This window comes from Polistes canadensis, unplaced genomic scaffold (assembly GCF_001313835.1).
Source record: "Polistes canadensis isolate GaletaPanama2010 unplaced genomic scaffold, ASM131383v1 scaffold_11, whole genome shotgun sequence".
Taxonomy (NCBI): domain Eukaryota; kingdom Metazoa; phylum Arthropoda; class Insecta; order Hymenoptera; family Vespidae; genus Polistes; species Polistes canadensis.
The window spans coordinates 1,526,782-1,543,393 of record NW_014569558.1 but is presented as its reverse complement, the minus strand read 5'-3'; the positions used below and the strand labels follow the sequence as shown (position 1 = coordinate 1,543,393).

Genomic DNA, 16,612 nt, shown 5'->3' with positions numbered 1-16,612 from the left:
AGCGTTATATTTTCCTTCGGGATTTTTTTCTAACATAACTTTCTCTTTGGCAAGGGGAAAAAAAAACAAAAAAGGGAAATAAAAAAAAAATCAATGGTCGTCGAACAAGATTAGGTTAGTCAATTTCACCCGAAAAATTTAGGTTACAGCTGACGCGATGCACACGCAAACACATACACACAACACGCTTGCATACGTTTCCAATCGTACTAACTTCTTTCTCTTTTTTGATCTTTTCTTATACTTAAGCAATTACTTATGTATATACAGAGTGAGTAAATATAATTCTTTAAAAACTCAAATGTTGTTATCTGGTTTGTATTTGTTTTCAAGTTGTAAAATAAATAAATAACACATTGCTCTAATCATTGTTAGGTATATTTTTAAATGAAGGCTCCCGTTGTTTTTCTATTCGATTCGCGTTTAAAAAAATAAATAAATATCGGATAAATTATTTTATACGCGTAAAATACCATTACTAGAGTTTGGGGCTTTCCCCTTACGACTCATCCTGTATATACATACGTATTATTCGAAAAATTCGATCTGGAGAAGAAAAATGAGAAGAACGAATAAAGAGGATAAGGAATAGAAAAAGGGAACGACGAAGGAGATTTCGAAAGTTCCTTGGAAAGCTGCCAGTCGCGAGAAGCCAAGAGCGAGTTCCGTGAAACGCATCGGCTTCGTTGCAAACAATTTATATTTATGAAGCTATTACGAAGGTGGTCTTTCAACGGTCTAAAAAAAGGGATTAACTCTGAGGTATTGTCTTGGAACATTCGAACGTATGTACATACGTATAGGTATATTAGATCGTTAAAAATCAGAATCTCTCGAGAGAGACATACACTCTTCCTTTCTTTTCTTTTTTCTTTTTTTCTCTATTTCTTTTGTCTCTCTTATATATAATTCATACTTCGCGGTTCTCCTTTAGCGATTCTTGGATCTGGTATCCTATCTATGCAAACGCATGTGCATTTGACCGGGTGTATATTTATGTATATTGTTATTATGTGTACGATACCAGCTTGTTTATGCAGATGTCTGTAGTCTTTCCATAGAGTAACAACCTATACTCGGTGGTTTACATTCGTCTCTTCCTTTCGTTTATACTCATCCTTCCAATGATTGAGAAAATAGGAAAGTATTAGATGGTTTATCTTCACAAAAGTTTCATTTTCTTATTTCGATAATAGATATTTTTAATCCTTTCAGTCCTATCAACGCATATATTCGTTTGGTAAAAATTTTCAGCATTAACTATGATGGGATACGTGCATTTTTCGATGTGAATGCAAATAATGTCATTGTGTATGTTCGACAAAAATTCTTGAGAGTAATTATTATGATATTATTTAGTATATAATCAATAAACGGAATATTCCGTCTGTACGAAACGATTTGTTCAAGAGTACATATTTAGCACACTCAAAGTATTAATATTTATTATTGTTCACACAAAATTTAAAGTACAATTTTAAAAGTTGCGTAACCGTCCTGTCATTCTACATTTTCTTAACGTTTGTTTTTTTCTTTTGTTAAAAAAAGCGAGAATAAGAGAGAGAGAGAGAGAGAGAGAGAGAGAGATAGGGTTAAGGAATAAAAAGAAATAAGAAAGCAAAAAAAAAATAAAAAAATGTGTGCTTATTCGAAGATGGGAGCTTCCGTTAGGGGAAAGAAAGAGTTTAGCTGTTTTTTTCGCATACATAGAAGAGACGTATAACATATACGCATGTCTGCGTGAATTTTGCGTGCGGTATCTCAGAGGCAAACGTGTGTTTACGTGAGCCGGCGAAAACTGAGACTGAATTCTGAAAGAGCTCCGACGCCGACGACGCGATCATATTATTTTGCTTGAATTATTTATAGAGCGTTGCGAGTAGTGGCAGATCGAGTGGAAGATGTAGAAGAATATGAGAAAGAACAAGAAGAGAGAAAGAGAGAGAAAAAATACTTTAGTGTATAACAATATGTACTATACGGTATATATATATACTTTGATACATAATAAATGAACATGTAAATAATTAATAAATTATCATATATAAATATTTTATTGAAATTAGAAATATATCGAGAATGTCTTAAAGACGGTTAGAAAAAATTTGTATTACAATTAAATAAGTAAAATTTGCTTGTAACAAATGGGTTGATTAAATGTTAATCATATTATACGAGTATATAAGATTAAATTATTTATAAGATTTTCTTCTTACCTATTATGAGAACAAACATGTATAGCGAAAAAAAATTGTATGAAATGAAAGAAAGGAGAGAACTTAACGGTTGGTATCCGTTAAAAAAATATTATTACAAATTCTTAAGGCAGAAGACGAGGCGAGAAAGAAAAAACAAGATTGGAGACGATGGAAGGGAGAAAGAGAGAGAAAGAAAAGTAAAGAAAGATCCTGAGAGACTTTGCCTGATGAGGACGGTTCCCATGACAACGCAACCCCTGGAACACGAAACGGTCTAGCCATCCTTGACTCAATACCGTCATATACTCACGTTCAAACTCACCACTACCTTGAAATTGTTGAAACCCTCTTAAGCTTTCTTCTATTCCTTCAAAGCAGCCTATACCTTTACCACCATGCTACACCCCGAACGTTTACTTTGTTCCTCTTACTTTCTCTTTCCCTCTTAAGGACTATGACTTTATATTGCCTACATATACAACACTACGTTGGGGAACGTCGGATACGATGCAGAATACAAACTAGAAGTTACAACCGAAAAAAAGATAAAAAATGAAGAAAAAGAAGAAAAAAAGAATAACTCAGAAAAACGCCTTTAGGATTGGAAATGGTTTTATTATGGGTATTGTTAGTATTATTTTCTTTTTTAACGGGAGATCCGCTTACTGATCCAGACCAATGGTAAAACATATTCGATTTTCTTCTTACTTTTATAATTTAATTATCATTACTGATACCTATTTATCCTTACTGTTTTTTCATATATCTTTTCTTCGTATTCTTTCTATTTTGTCCGCATTTTCTATTTTTATTTTCATTCTAAAATAAGAAAAAGAAAAATTACATTCTATGGATCCTGCCACATTGTTTACTAATTTCTCTTTTCGCAACTTCACAGTTAGAGAAGTACACAATCAAAAAATAGTACGTTCGTGTCAAAAAAAAAAAAAAAAGAGAGTAGGTAAAATCGAAAATATATTATAGAACCAGGCACACTTTGAAAAGAAATTTGTTAAGATTGCCATTAAACTCAATCTCATATAACTATTTTAAACAAATTAGAGTTAAGGATCAACAACCGGAGTTATGAAGCTTGTCGGGATTGGTTTAATGAAGAACATTAATGAGGCAAGAAAGGATCATAGCAGAAGCGTTCTGTCAATGAGAGAATTTCTATTGGTGTGGTTGTGATAGTATTATAGAAGCAGTAGAACATATATATCGTCGTCTCTCTTTCTCTTTCTCCCTTACACTCGTAGCATCGCGCGAAAGCAATGGCCAGCCATATTGGAGGTGCCTGGGAGAATCGTGAAAGCCGATTGGCTACTCTACCATAACGTCTGCCTCCGAAACGAGAGGGCGTCGCGGTGCAAACTCTCTATAGCCGAAAGGCGTCTCGACGCTTTGCTAAAAATGGCACGCGTCACGTATCGTGTGTTATAGGATTTGATCTTTCTTTATCTCTCTCTCTCTCTCTCTCTCTCTCTCTCTCTCTCTCTTTCTTTCTAACTCTAGTATCCCCTATATTCGTAACGCTTCGATATGTTTCGATCGATGCATCCCCCCAATAAAACGAAAAGGATGTACTTTTTTTTTACGTCGAATAATTGGACGATTTTAAATAAATAATTGTTTAGAGATTTATACGCTTTATTTTTACTACTTCTTGTTTTTTTTTTTAATTTTATAATTTTTTTTTTAACATTTCTTATTGAAGAGTTTAAGTTCGCGAATGAGAGTGGTCGTAGATACATGAAGAATTCTCAACGAAATCTCATTTAAACTTTAGACTGGAAATGAAGAGAGATAAAGAACGCCAGTGGAGATAATGAAGTAGAGATTGAAGAAAGTAGAACTTCATTCTCGTAGTCGGTTGCAGTCTTCTTGCTGAAGGGATAGAAAATACGTATATACGTGATGCCTTGATAAAGATAAGAAATAAAAGAGGGGAGAAAGAAATGAGAGATTTCAATTAAGAAAACTTTTATTCTTCCAATTTAGCTGTATAAAAGAGAGGAATATATTTTAACGAAATGAATTCAGTTGATATATTTAATAAATTAAACGTGACGTCAATTATTTATGTATATATATAAAAGTCATCCAAAAACTTTTATGTTTTTTCATAATTAATTTTAAATGAACAATATTTTTTATTTTCTTATTTTAATTAATTATATATTCGCGTTCTGCGCTATTATTATTTTTTTCTATACTGTAGATCAGTGTTTCTCAATGTATAAATCGCGACCTCGTACGCGATATAAAGTACGCGTAATAAAAGTAAAATTATAAAATTCTTGGATGCACAACTACTAAAAATTCATTCAAAACCAGTTTAGAACAATACTACAAGAATATTGTGTTTGCTAGTTTATGATGATGAAATAATAGATAGTAAGATAAAAGAGTCGTATATTACTCAATAAAATAATATAAATAAAATACAACATATTGTTCATGTGAACGAAATAAATTGTTGGGACAACCTAATGTACAATTATATTGATATTCGATTATTTTCGAAAAAAGAAAATATCTAGTTTCGTAAAGTCCTCTATCGTTGTTCTAGATCGCGAGCCTTGAGACGCGTGTTACTCACTGAAAATCCTTATGCTCCATATAAACATCCCCTGCGGGATAAGGAGGCGATAAATATCGATCCATTACAGAGCTTATCGAAAGCGTCCGTTAAAGTCACTCGAGAGTAATAAAAATCAACGATCAGAGGGGGGTGGCGTAAGGGGTCAAGGTTAAGTATCGTGTATCTTCTTTTACAATTTTATTCGTAGGAGTGACGTACTTCGATTACCGCGAGTTCTATTACGTTGCTATATGATATGATGTTGATGTTTCACATATATTTCTATTTCACGTATATTCCTATTGATTTCAAATGTATATGTATGCTTGTATATTTACTGCAATATATAATATATGGATTATGTATATAAGTTTCGTTAGCAACGATAGGCTATGTGACTTTCCATTCGTTGATGAGTAATAACACCAAATTCGACATAGAAATCCTGTCTGACTATCGTGAGAGTGTACCTATACCCGAATTAATTACGGGATTTAATTACGCGCCAAGTGCTTTACCGGTAGAGAAGCGAGACGTGTAAATGACAAATAAATGGCAGACCTTCGAAATGTTCCATAGATATAGCTCGTATGTGTCACTTGATATACATACAGAGTGTCCTGAATGCAAATTTATCAAATAAAAGAAAAATATAGATCTTTCTAAAATTCAATAAGTTACATTAAATCCAAAATATAAATACACTAGAAACATAAATTATAAACACACTTGTATTAAAATATACAAATATTTCATCGACTTTTAAAAAAAAAGAAATCTCTGTCAAAAAAAAATCATATGAAACTATAATTTTTCTTCAATATTTGTCTTCATATCTCGGGGAATAAATAAAATCGATTATCGCGTCAGGGACAATAGTTCATTGTTCGGAAACTTCAAAAATCCTATTTAGTAAAAAATAGTATCAAATTACTTCGACCATGTCAACAGTACTATAATTTTCAAGAACCCATAAGTGTTTGTGACGAGATGAAAGATCGTTGCTTTCTCATTGGTTCGACGTAAAAAGGAGTAAACCTTGTGAGGTCACTAAAGTACACCCTGTATATGAATAGGAGCGTGTGTGAGTTAGACACCCCTTCGCGACGAAAGAGATGGCTGAAAAGCAAGAGCTTTCTCGTGTCCGGCTGTTCTACGCCCTCGACCAATCTCCTCTGTTCTGTACACACACGGATAAACTATATCGCGTGTTTTTTCAAGCTCGCCCTTTTCTCATCTTTTTCTCTCTCTTTTTTTCTGGTTACCCTCTATCAAACCTCAAACCCTCAATCCCTCGCGTGGCACGTCCAACCAACATTTTGTCAATCCTAAGGATTAAAGTTCTTTTTCTCCTTTTTTCTTTCATTTCATTTTTTTTTTTTTTTAACTTTTCGTCGCCTATCAACGTTCAACAAACTTTTCCGCCCTGTTTACCAAGTTTAGACTCTTAATTTGAAGAATATTCTAGGCTCACTGCTATTTCTTTACTGATTGTACTGATGAAAAAGGGTGAACTGGAAATAGAAAGGATGAAAGATAATTATAATTTATGTAGAGTTAGATAATGATTTACAATTACGCATTTTTTTTTATTTTATAAGTAGAAAGGTGAAGTTATTAATGAATTTTTTCAATTAAATCTCATATTTTATTCTTCATCATAATCATAATAATTAACATGTATCTCTTGTATTATTATTTTTTGAAAAATATTGTTTTATCCTGTAATTATAATTTACTTAAAGTAAATAGAAAATATTTTACAAGATTCCCAAAAAAGCAATCTAATATTCGATATGTCACGTAGATCAGAAAGAGAGAAAGAGAGAGAGAGAGAGAGAGGGAGAGAGAGAGAGAGAGAGAGAGAGAGAGAGAGAGAGATGCATAACGTTTTTCGTGAGACGTCGTAAAGCAGTCTTCAGTTTTCAACAGCGTGAATGAACGTTGTCTCCGTTCTATCTTCCGCATAACTTTCTTCATCTACCTTTCTTATACCCTTACCTCGTTCCCGCCATTTCCATCTCCTTTCATCTCGAACCCTCGCGCAGCTATGCCATAAACTCACCACCACCACCGGAGATTCGACGGCGACGGCAGCAAACTTCGCTAGGAAGCATATCCACTTTCAACTTTGAGTTTGCGGGCAAATCGAAATTCGTTTCTCAAATTGGATTACTCCTACCTTTCCTTCTCTAACTGTGTGCGTGGACTTGTTTGTGTGGATTTCTCATAAACTTGTTTTTTGAAAATATACCTACGTGTAAATAATGTTGAACAAATTTTATTATTATTTTTAAGAACGTGTATAGACAGAATATAATTATGTTAATAATTAATCGAAGTTTTGATACACTTTTATAGCACTATAGATATTATATTTATCTTATACTTAGCGAATTTGTAAGTACTTTAAAGCGCAAGTTTTTCAACATTGAAAGTGCATTGAGTGGATAGTTATAGACTGTCTTACCATTAACCGATGTACAAGCTATGGAACTTTATACCTGGCGCGATATAAACTACTAAAGCTGGCATAAAAGCTTCGAAGAGTGCGAGCTTTATTCGTTACGAGGGACCTTTGAAAGAAAAAGTCGCGAAAAGTCTTGGGGAAAGTCTAGATACATTTATTGTATACCTACATTTATTGATATTTTATTGTTTTTTGTTTCAGGCTGATATTTTTCATCCTAAACCTGTAGATAAAAGGCCTCAAAGTGTTCGGCCCAGTGGAAACCTTTCACCCGTTCGAGCTGTGCAGGTTGACAATATTATTTATTATATATATTTTTATTTTCAAGTTCCGTAGATATGTTTGATCGTTTTAAAATGATGGATATAGTATAAATTATTGCATTATTTTAACGAAAGTACGAACAGCTAAAACTTTTCTACATGACTTTACCTTTATCTCGGTGGATGTGACTAATAAAAAGTTTTTTATGCATATGCCTTTCCCAACACCAATGAATCAGAGAAACTACATTTTCATATATATATGCAAATATGAAATTTCACGCACCTAGTTAGATATTTTGGAAAGAATATAAATAAAGAAAATAGACGTTATTTAATTTCATTTCAAATCTTTACTATCATTGACATTTTATCGATGAGATAACTTCCGGCATCTATCGTAAAATGTGATTCGATTGACTTTAATGTCTCGTTGCAAAGACTGAGAAAAGGAAATATTTCAAGTTCATGTATGTGATTCAAGCCGATTGAGAAATATCGACGATTCGATCTAACGTTTGCTGTTATTTCAGGTTTTCCCACGTGTACCAGCCCGGAACAGTGGCCGGTATACAAGGTGAGATTCTATTCTAATTATTCATAATTATCATTTAATGAAACATTTTTTTCATACCGCGACTATTAGGGTTGGAATTTTTCAAATTGCGAAAGAAACAGTAGAACAAATACTAAATTGAATGAACAAAACAATTCCAACCCTAATTATTCAAGTATGAACTTGACATCATTTGAATGGTGAACAAACAAATATTTAAACACTTTGGCAATCGCTGATCGTATCGCAGTGAAAATACTTAAACAAGAAAAAAGTATTAAACAAAAAATACATTCATTCGAAAAATCAGGTTTATTAAAGAAAATTTCAAAGTCTTACAAAGTATCGTTTTCATTCTCAGACGAATTATTCGCAATAAACAGAAGAAGAATGTACGTATACTACTAACATCGTTGTATTAAAGAGCATAGTTACTAAACCACGCATATAACCTATAAATGGGTGGAGTGCTATAAAGTCCATTCATGATCGCGTACAACAAATGTCGGCCGGTTCGCGTCACCCGGCTCGTACACGATTTATCGCGTTCCTATTCGTAAAGCGTCTTTACACCGAGTTGCCACGTTTGTATACGATTTCGCTTACGATTTTCCGCGTGTAGGTTAGGTATTTCAAAGTTTTAAGGGAGTAGATGACGTCACTGTTTTGTAGAAAATATCTAAATGGGTCATACATACATATATAATTGTTTTTATTTAAATAAACTGTAAGAGTTATTAATCGAGGTGAAAGATCTGTAGTCGTCTAAGACAATTAAGGGGGTTCATTAAAATAATTAGCGGAAAAGGTAGTATATGAACGATTCGATTCGGCGCGTGGTTCCCGCGCATGGCGCTATCTGGTGTCACGCGGGATGGATGGCCGTTCGGACGAAAAGCGTGTGTGCAGTCAGAGTTGTTGTCAGACCGTTTTACTTTACTGCCCATAAAAGTACCGAGATTTAGACTGCAATACTGGCATGACGTATTGCCGTCTCTCTTTCTCTATTTGCCTCTCTATCTTTCTATCTCTGTTTCTCTCACATACGGTCTTCTCCCTCCCACTCGTTTCCTTGCCACAGAGTCATCCATGCATCGCGTAGGATACTAACGCACCACGCGGACACTATAATCTGTATATTGTGCTCGTCACGGGGCGTGATCCACGAGGTCGTTTCTTCGAGTACGCATGCGGTTCGGCGGGAAAATCTTATCTTAGATCGAAAAAGATCGTTTCTTCAAATGTTTCAAATAATCTTTAAGAACAAAATAGAATCGCGATGATAGTCGAGTAGTGTATCAAGAGAAATAGCAATCTCCTATAAATCCTTTTAGATATTGGAACAGATCCAAAGATCAAGTATATATCGTATGTTCTTTGATAGGCTCATCAACGATAGCGATATAAATCAAATAGCTTTTTCTCATTAGTGTTGTCATAAGAGAGGAAGAAGAAGAGAGTTAAGAATGCGTGCCGAGGCTGCGGTTGACGCACCTGCCGTTCATTCGTCGCTTCGATCCAGGTCATCGGCTACATAGAGCTGTCTTTCTTTTTCGTCTTGCTAAGAAGATTTTTGGAAAGAGCGCGATACCGTTGAAAGAGCAGAAAAGACTGTAGCGTTTGTCGGTATCTAACATGGTTGGGAGGAAGGGAGACATAGGGAAAAGAGAAGGAAGGCGCGAGAGAGAAAGGAAGAAAGACGATAGAAAGAGTGGGAGGTAGAAACAAGAGTGAGAGAGAGAGAGAGAGAGAGAGAGAGAGAGAGAGAGTGAGAATGCGAGAGAGAGAGAGAGAGAGAGAGGGCAGATTAGAGCATACGAGTTTTCGCTGGTAGAAGGGGAACAGCGGTGGGAGTAGTGGAGGGAGGGAATCTGTCCGAGAGCGTAATGTCAGTATCCAAAGTTTCCACGAGATAGCGTGAGTGTCGCCTTGAAGTCCGTTCAGCTCAGAGCAGCGGGCAGAGCTCTCAGTTGACGCTCGACTCGGCTCAGCGAGGGCAACAACAAGAAAGGGGATCTTGCCATGTGTGCATATGCGCGATCGTGTATGTGTTGCCTTTTCGGGAGAAGCTCGATGAAAGTAGCAGATCCTACTACATCTGTCGTTTGAAAGAAACCGCTACACCCATACAACTATCTCCGAATGGTTTTATTCCTCTATGTGGGAACCCCTGGTGTCGCATTAATTTTGTCTCGGGATACCTTTACTACCTGGATTCGGGAGCGATACATGGAAAAGATTCTTTTTTACCCTCTCGAAAAGCCTCGAATCAAGGAGATCTACTTTAACATTTGAATATATTGCTGTCTCTCTTTCGCTCTTTTATAAACACTCTATCTTGCACGCTCGTTTTTCTCTATATTTCTATCTCTTTCTCTCCCTCTCTTTTGGTGACGGGTTGTGCGCACTGTGCTCGGAGTGACGTTCCTTTGGGATAAGGACAGAGAGTATAGTTATGAGGGTACTAACGGCGACGACAACGACGTTACTACTGCTGACGAGTTCCGTCATTGAAGAAAGAGGAAAAGGGACGACACGCGGCCAATGCGTTCCCGCCGCTTGCGGAACGTCCATCGTGACGTTTCTCACGCAGTGAAACGATACAGCGATTGCCAAGTGAAATTCGCGAGGAATACTCCTCGATTAGTCGACTCTCGTCATAGCGTAAAGCTACGACCTTGAGCGTACATAGACGTCAAAGTTTCATTAAGTATCGAGTTTTATTAAATCGTGTTGTGTCGTTTTTTTTCCCCTACATTTCTATCCCGGATCGTCGTGGATTTGAAAACCACTACGACGAAATTTGGAACACGTATGCTGAATTTGGGTATCCTGGTGGACACCTGTACCAACGATCTGTTCCGCACGTGGCCCCTGTCACCCGCCATTGTCGACCCGCTCTACAACAACGTTCCGCTCATCGTCGTCGTTTAACGGCCGACGCGACGACGCGGCTCGTATAATTTATCGCGCCTTCGTCCTCCGTCCCTCCCTACGGATCCTCCTTTGCCCCGTCCACCCTCTCCCCTCCTGACCGCGGTTCCTTACGATCGGTACGCGCGCTCTGTATTTACTCTTGGTCCGCCTTGCTATGCTCGCACCACCGGCGGCGGTGAATCCTCGACGCTGATCCTCGCACTTTGTCGCGCGCGTCCATTCCTCGATGACGGACCGTCTCGCTGAACGCTGAACGCTCGTCACCCGCTCGGTCGGTCGGTCGGTCGGTCGGCTTTCCCAATTCTCTTTCTACCATTTATATCCCCCTGACCCCTCCCACCTTTCTATCCCATAACTCGATATTTTCTCCGGCACTCTATCACCATTACCACCTGTCATCTCCTCCTGTAATCGCTCGGCGTGGGTGCCACGGAATCGCCGTCGTCCCTCGACATCGGCGTTATAACATCGGCAATAAATCGGCACCATCTGCACCATCACCGATCACGTGGCTTGCTCAACGGCGACGCTGTACGACAATGTTCACGCCGCGCCGCTGTGCGGCTCCGGCGTGGGCCACCCTGGCTCCGTCACGCCGATGGGGACAGCCACCGGAGCGGGGCATTCCGCCGGGGTGACCTGGTGGTCCATGATGAACGGTGCCCTCTACGACGACAGTCCACCGCCGGTTCAAACTACAGCCTCGACTCTCGTATCGCTCCAACAACAGCAGAGCTCGACTGGAGGTTCTCATCAACAACAACAACAACAACAACAACAACAACAACAACAACAATCGCAACAGCAGCAAGCAACGACACCGACCTCCCCGGGTGCCCCAGCATCATCAGGCACGACCGCACCATCGGCACCGTCAGCAAGCGCCAGCTCGACCTCGCCGAGCGCCTCCTCGGTCGCGAGCAACAGCGCGGCTGGACCACTCCATATACCTGCGAAAAGGCTTACGGCTACCCCAGGCGGGGCAAGCGGAACCGGCTCGAGCTACGGCGAGGTATCCTGTGTCGAGGCATCGTCGGTTGGAGCGGCTGGCGCCGCGGCATCGGGCGTGATACGACACTCGCACTCGTCCTCGGCGGGCTCGCAAGGCGGTTGGAGTTACAGTCCTCATCAGCCTCAGGACACGCATTACTCCTCCGCGACGAGCGACTCGTTAAATCATCATCAAACGTACGGGGCTAACAACGCCCCGACGTATTACAATCTGGCGGCCGATCCGACCTCGACGTCCGGTTCCACGAGGGACAACCGGAAAGCTGGGCCTGCGGTGACCTTTTGGTCGCCTGCAACCGCGACCGTGGCCTCGGCAGCTACCACGCCGGACTACAAGCCGTACAATTCTGCAGGGGCTGCTACCGCGAGCGGATCATCCAGCGGTGCGGCCGGTGGTTCCTCCTCGGCCACTGCAGCGGCCACGGGACCACCCGATCCTGCCGTATCCTCTTGCCACCAGAGTAGTTTTGGGCAGAGCTGGTGCAACTACGCGCCCTACACGACTGCGAGGCATCATCATCCAGTCGACACAGCGGCTCATCATCATCCACACTCGCAGCCGACTGTTCCATATCTAACACCCTCTGCGGTCGACGATCGAGGCAGAGTTGCAGCCGCGATGGTCGCAGCGGAAGGAGCCTTTCCTCACGATGGCTATGGTGGACTGAGGAACTATGGGGCACCCGAACCCGTCACTTCCAGTCCCTATCCACCCCCAGGTAAGCATCGACTCTGACTCCTCTTCCGTCTTTCTTTCGTCTCTCTTTCTCTCTTATTCTCTTTGACTCGAACCTGCAACGTGCGAGCCGCGGCTCTCTGACTTTATTGGCGGCCGTAACTCGTAAAACTCAGGCGCGCGCCTCCGATCAGCTGATCCATTCCAAAGACCCGTGCCATCCTCGCCTCTTATCCTTTGCTCCCTGCTTTTACCCATGCTCCTAACTATGCTCCTAAATACAACTATCCTACCTACAAAACCCATTCTAACACCTTTTTCTTTCTTTCTTTTTTCCTTTTTTTTTCTTCATATATTTTATTTCATTTTATTCCCACGGAACTTCTAGTTTATTTTATTTATTTTTCTGTTCTTAATACATACCTCGCATATATACGATTCTCATTTATCGACTAAATCGCTTCTACCTTCGAAGTTGTACACGCGGAGACCCGATAAAGCGAGTTATCGCTACTCGAGTTAATAGTATGCGTAAGCGAACAAGAGAAAGAAAGAGGAAGAGAATGATTGAATGAAAGAGAGAGAAAGATGTACGCGCGCAAGCTGCATCATATACATATACATATATACGTATACTTCTACGTACCACATACAAAGTCTCTTTGGAAAGCGCTGCGTCTAGTGTACACGGCTCCCAATAGATGGCAGCGCTATTATCTTTGCCCGTTCACTCTGCTCACGGCAAGAAAGTACCGCCACTTGGCCCCTATCGTCAACTCCATACACGTACGCTTTTATGCGTACGTATATATGTATTGTGTATGTATGTGGCTGTGTGTAATGTTTCGTTCCGTTTTCTTCTATACGAACGGACGAGCCTTGGTCGAGTAACGAGCTCGAGCAGGTGGATTTGCAGCGTTTTTTTATCGAACTAAATCACTGTTCCCTTTTATTCGATTTATCGTCAAATTCAACACTTGGATACTTTCTTTATTTGTTAAATAAATATTCTTATTTCTCGATAATAACTTAGTTTTTGATATTATCTTTTGCCTTTGAAAATATTTTCTATCTTATTTCAAATTTTTAAAACAATTTTGTAAGGTTTTTATTTTTCAAATGAATTTTTTATTATTAAACGTCGCGAGAGAGTAAATTTTTGGAAAAACAAAAAAAAATAGAATATATACATACCGGTTTGACATATTTTAAGTGAGTCGATCGAGATTCTTTACTTCTTCCTGTTATATCTTATTCATAAGGTTGTTTGATAGATATGAGTATATCGATTTCTCTCAACTTATGTTATTTTCCCGTTACATATGTATTCACTATAGGACACGTTTCTACTGGTCGAGAGAAGATCGAGTGTTGGACGGTGATATTGTTTTATCTCAAATATTCTCTCCCCACGATCGCACTTTGTTATTTGCAAAACACGATTCTACAATACTTTGTTCCTTTCGATTGTCTTATCGTTCGTTTCTACGACTCCCAATAAAAAACTTCAGAATATTTTCTAATGATCTATATGTACGTATATATATATATATTTTATTTAAGGATAAAGATAGAATTCCATCTATGCGATAAAGTATCGATTTGTAAAGGCGCGCAGAATACGAAAGTTCACGCAATGTTTTAAGGACGAAATGAACAGCGTATCATAGTTGGGACAATCGATTGGTCGTTATTATTCTTATGGCGAAAAGCCATGAACATCTCTCTTAAACTTATCGAAATTCATGAGAATCCTGACCTTTGTTAAATAATTTGCATATTTGTACGGTTTTAGTGAGCAATAAATTCCTGTCGCTTAAGCAATTATACCGCATTGCGTAGCGAGACGAGAAGATGATCGTTGTTAGGCTTTTATTATGTCCATCTGGGTTACGCCTAATTAATCGAAATATCCGAGCCAACGTTAAATTCAAATTGATCGAAATGATTTCATTAAGTCTCGAATAGATCGAACAAGTATTAAAATAAAAAGAAAAAAAGTAAAAGAAGCTCATTTGTTAATGATTATTAAAAACTTTTTATTGTCACATAAGATTTTCTATAAATACTCTAATTAAGAATATAATTATTGAAATTAAAATATTTTTAAATGTTGTTATTATTTTATGCAATTTTCAAAATTGACACATACTTTTAAAGAATAATAAATAAATTGAATGAAAGAAAAATCTTGAATCATGAAAAGAACTTACATAACTCTGATTAGATTGACACGTTTTCATAATCGTAGTTTTACTTGCAGTAAGTTACAGTTTGCATCAGAACAATGTTTCCTTTTTCAATATAAACGGTTTATGAATTTAGCAATGTTTTCGTAAGTAGCAACAGGAATCACCGGCGCGAGTAAATGTCTGAATGAACTACTTAGTAAGGTTGACTCTTATTGAACTAAGAAAAGGAGATAAAGGAAAAGCTAAGAGAAAGGAAGGAGAGAAACTAGTAATAATTCCGCGAGGCAGAGCAGAGAGCTAATGCTTTTTGTTTGGATAGTACAACCGGTCCAATTATATCATACCGTTTCGTCGTGTTTTCGAAAACGGCTGGTGACTCTTCGACAACCCTCGTGTGCATATACCATACATACAAATCCGACTGTCTATATAGTTCACATTTACGCACTCTACACGAGTTCTCTCTAACGTTAGAGACATTTCAGGAACGAGCATTGACCTTCTTGGGCCCTGTTCTTACGAGCCTAGATTTCTTTCGCTCGTAAATTTAATTGACATTGATTATGTTTTGATCCATACGATAGAAGAAACATGTAATAAGGTTGGGAACAGTGATTTAAGAAAAAATCAAATATGATATTTGTCAAAATCGTAATCCTAATTAAACATCTTATTCCTTTTTCCCTTCAACACACCTTGAGATCGTTCTATCTAAATTAAAAGATGATCCATAACGAATGAAAAAATCTAAAAAACATAAGCAGTCTTATAACTGACAAACTAATTGTGTTAAGTGATGTGGGGTTCCTCCCCATCTTCGTTTTTTCCAGCAGGTTCCCTGGCAGGAGTCGGCGTGGGCGTCGGCGTAGGTGTTGGTTGCGGTGGTTCGACGCCTTTAGACTGGACGGGTCCAATGACGGTTCGAAAGAAGCGCAAGCCGTATTCAAAGTATCAGACCCTGGAGTTAGAGAAAGAGTTTTTATACAACGCGTACGTCTCGAAGCAGAAACGATGGGAACTCGCGAGGACATTGAATTTGACCGAGAGGCAGGTGAAGATATGGTTCCAAAATCGACGTATGAAGAATAAGAAGAATACGCAGCGCCAGACTCAACAACAGCAGAATAACAATAATAACAACAATAACAATAACAATAGCGCAAACAATGCGAACCACCACGGTGGAGGAGGTGCGACCGGTGGTCACCATCATCCAGGTGCCGGTCATGCGGCGCCCTCGAGTCATCACGTGGTCGCGCAGGCGCACCATGCAAACGGTTCTACGAAGCATCACCATCAGTGACCCGTGGCCTTCTCTGGGGTCGTCTTCGGCCACTACCCTCATGGTTCCTCGTCTAGCGCTGGGTCAACAACAGCGGCAACGATTGGCAACGGAGCCAACGTAGGCGTTGGTTCTAGCGTTGGTTCGGGTGTTGGTTCGGGTGTTGGTACGGGTCTCGGTTCGGGTCTCGGTTCGGGTCTCGGTTCGGGTCTCGGTTCGGGTCTCGGTTCGGGTCTCGGTTCGGGTCTCGGTTCTGGTCTCGGTTCTGGTGTAATGACCGGTGTTATGAGTGGTAGCAATGCCAGCGGAATCGGCGTGTCGACGGGAACCCACGGGGTCGGCGGAGGCCATGCGAGTTTGGTGGTAGCAGCGGCGACAGCCGGTATTCCGCAGAGTCCACTTACACACGGAAATTCCGCGACTCCTATCCGATCGGCAAGCGG

At 39.3% G+C, this 16,612-nt stretch overlaps 1 protein-coding gene across 1 annotated transcript; it reads left to right on the top strand.

Moving 5' to 3' along the window:
- Positions 1 to 11,606: 11,606 nt before the first annotated feature.
- LOC106793077 (homeobox protein abdominal-B-like) lies at positions 11,607 to 16,286 on the top strand. Its single transcript, XM_014759689.1, has 2 exons — positions 11,607 to 12,738; positions 15,682 to 16,286. The coding sequence occupies exons 1-2, from the start codon at positions 11,607 to 11,609 to the stop codon at positions 16,188 to 16,190; spliced, it is 1,641 nt and encodes a 546-aa protein (XP_014615175.1). The 3' UTR covers positions 16,191 to 16,286.
- Positions 16,287 to 16,612: the final 326 nt, after the last annotated feature.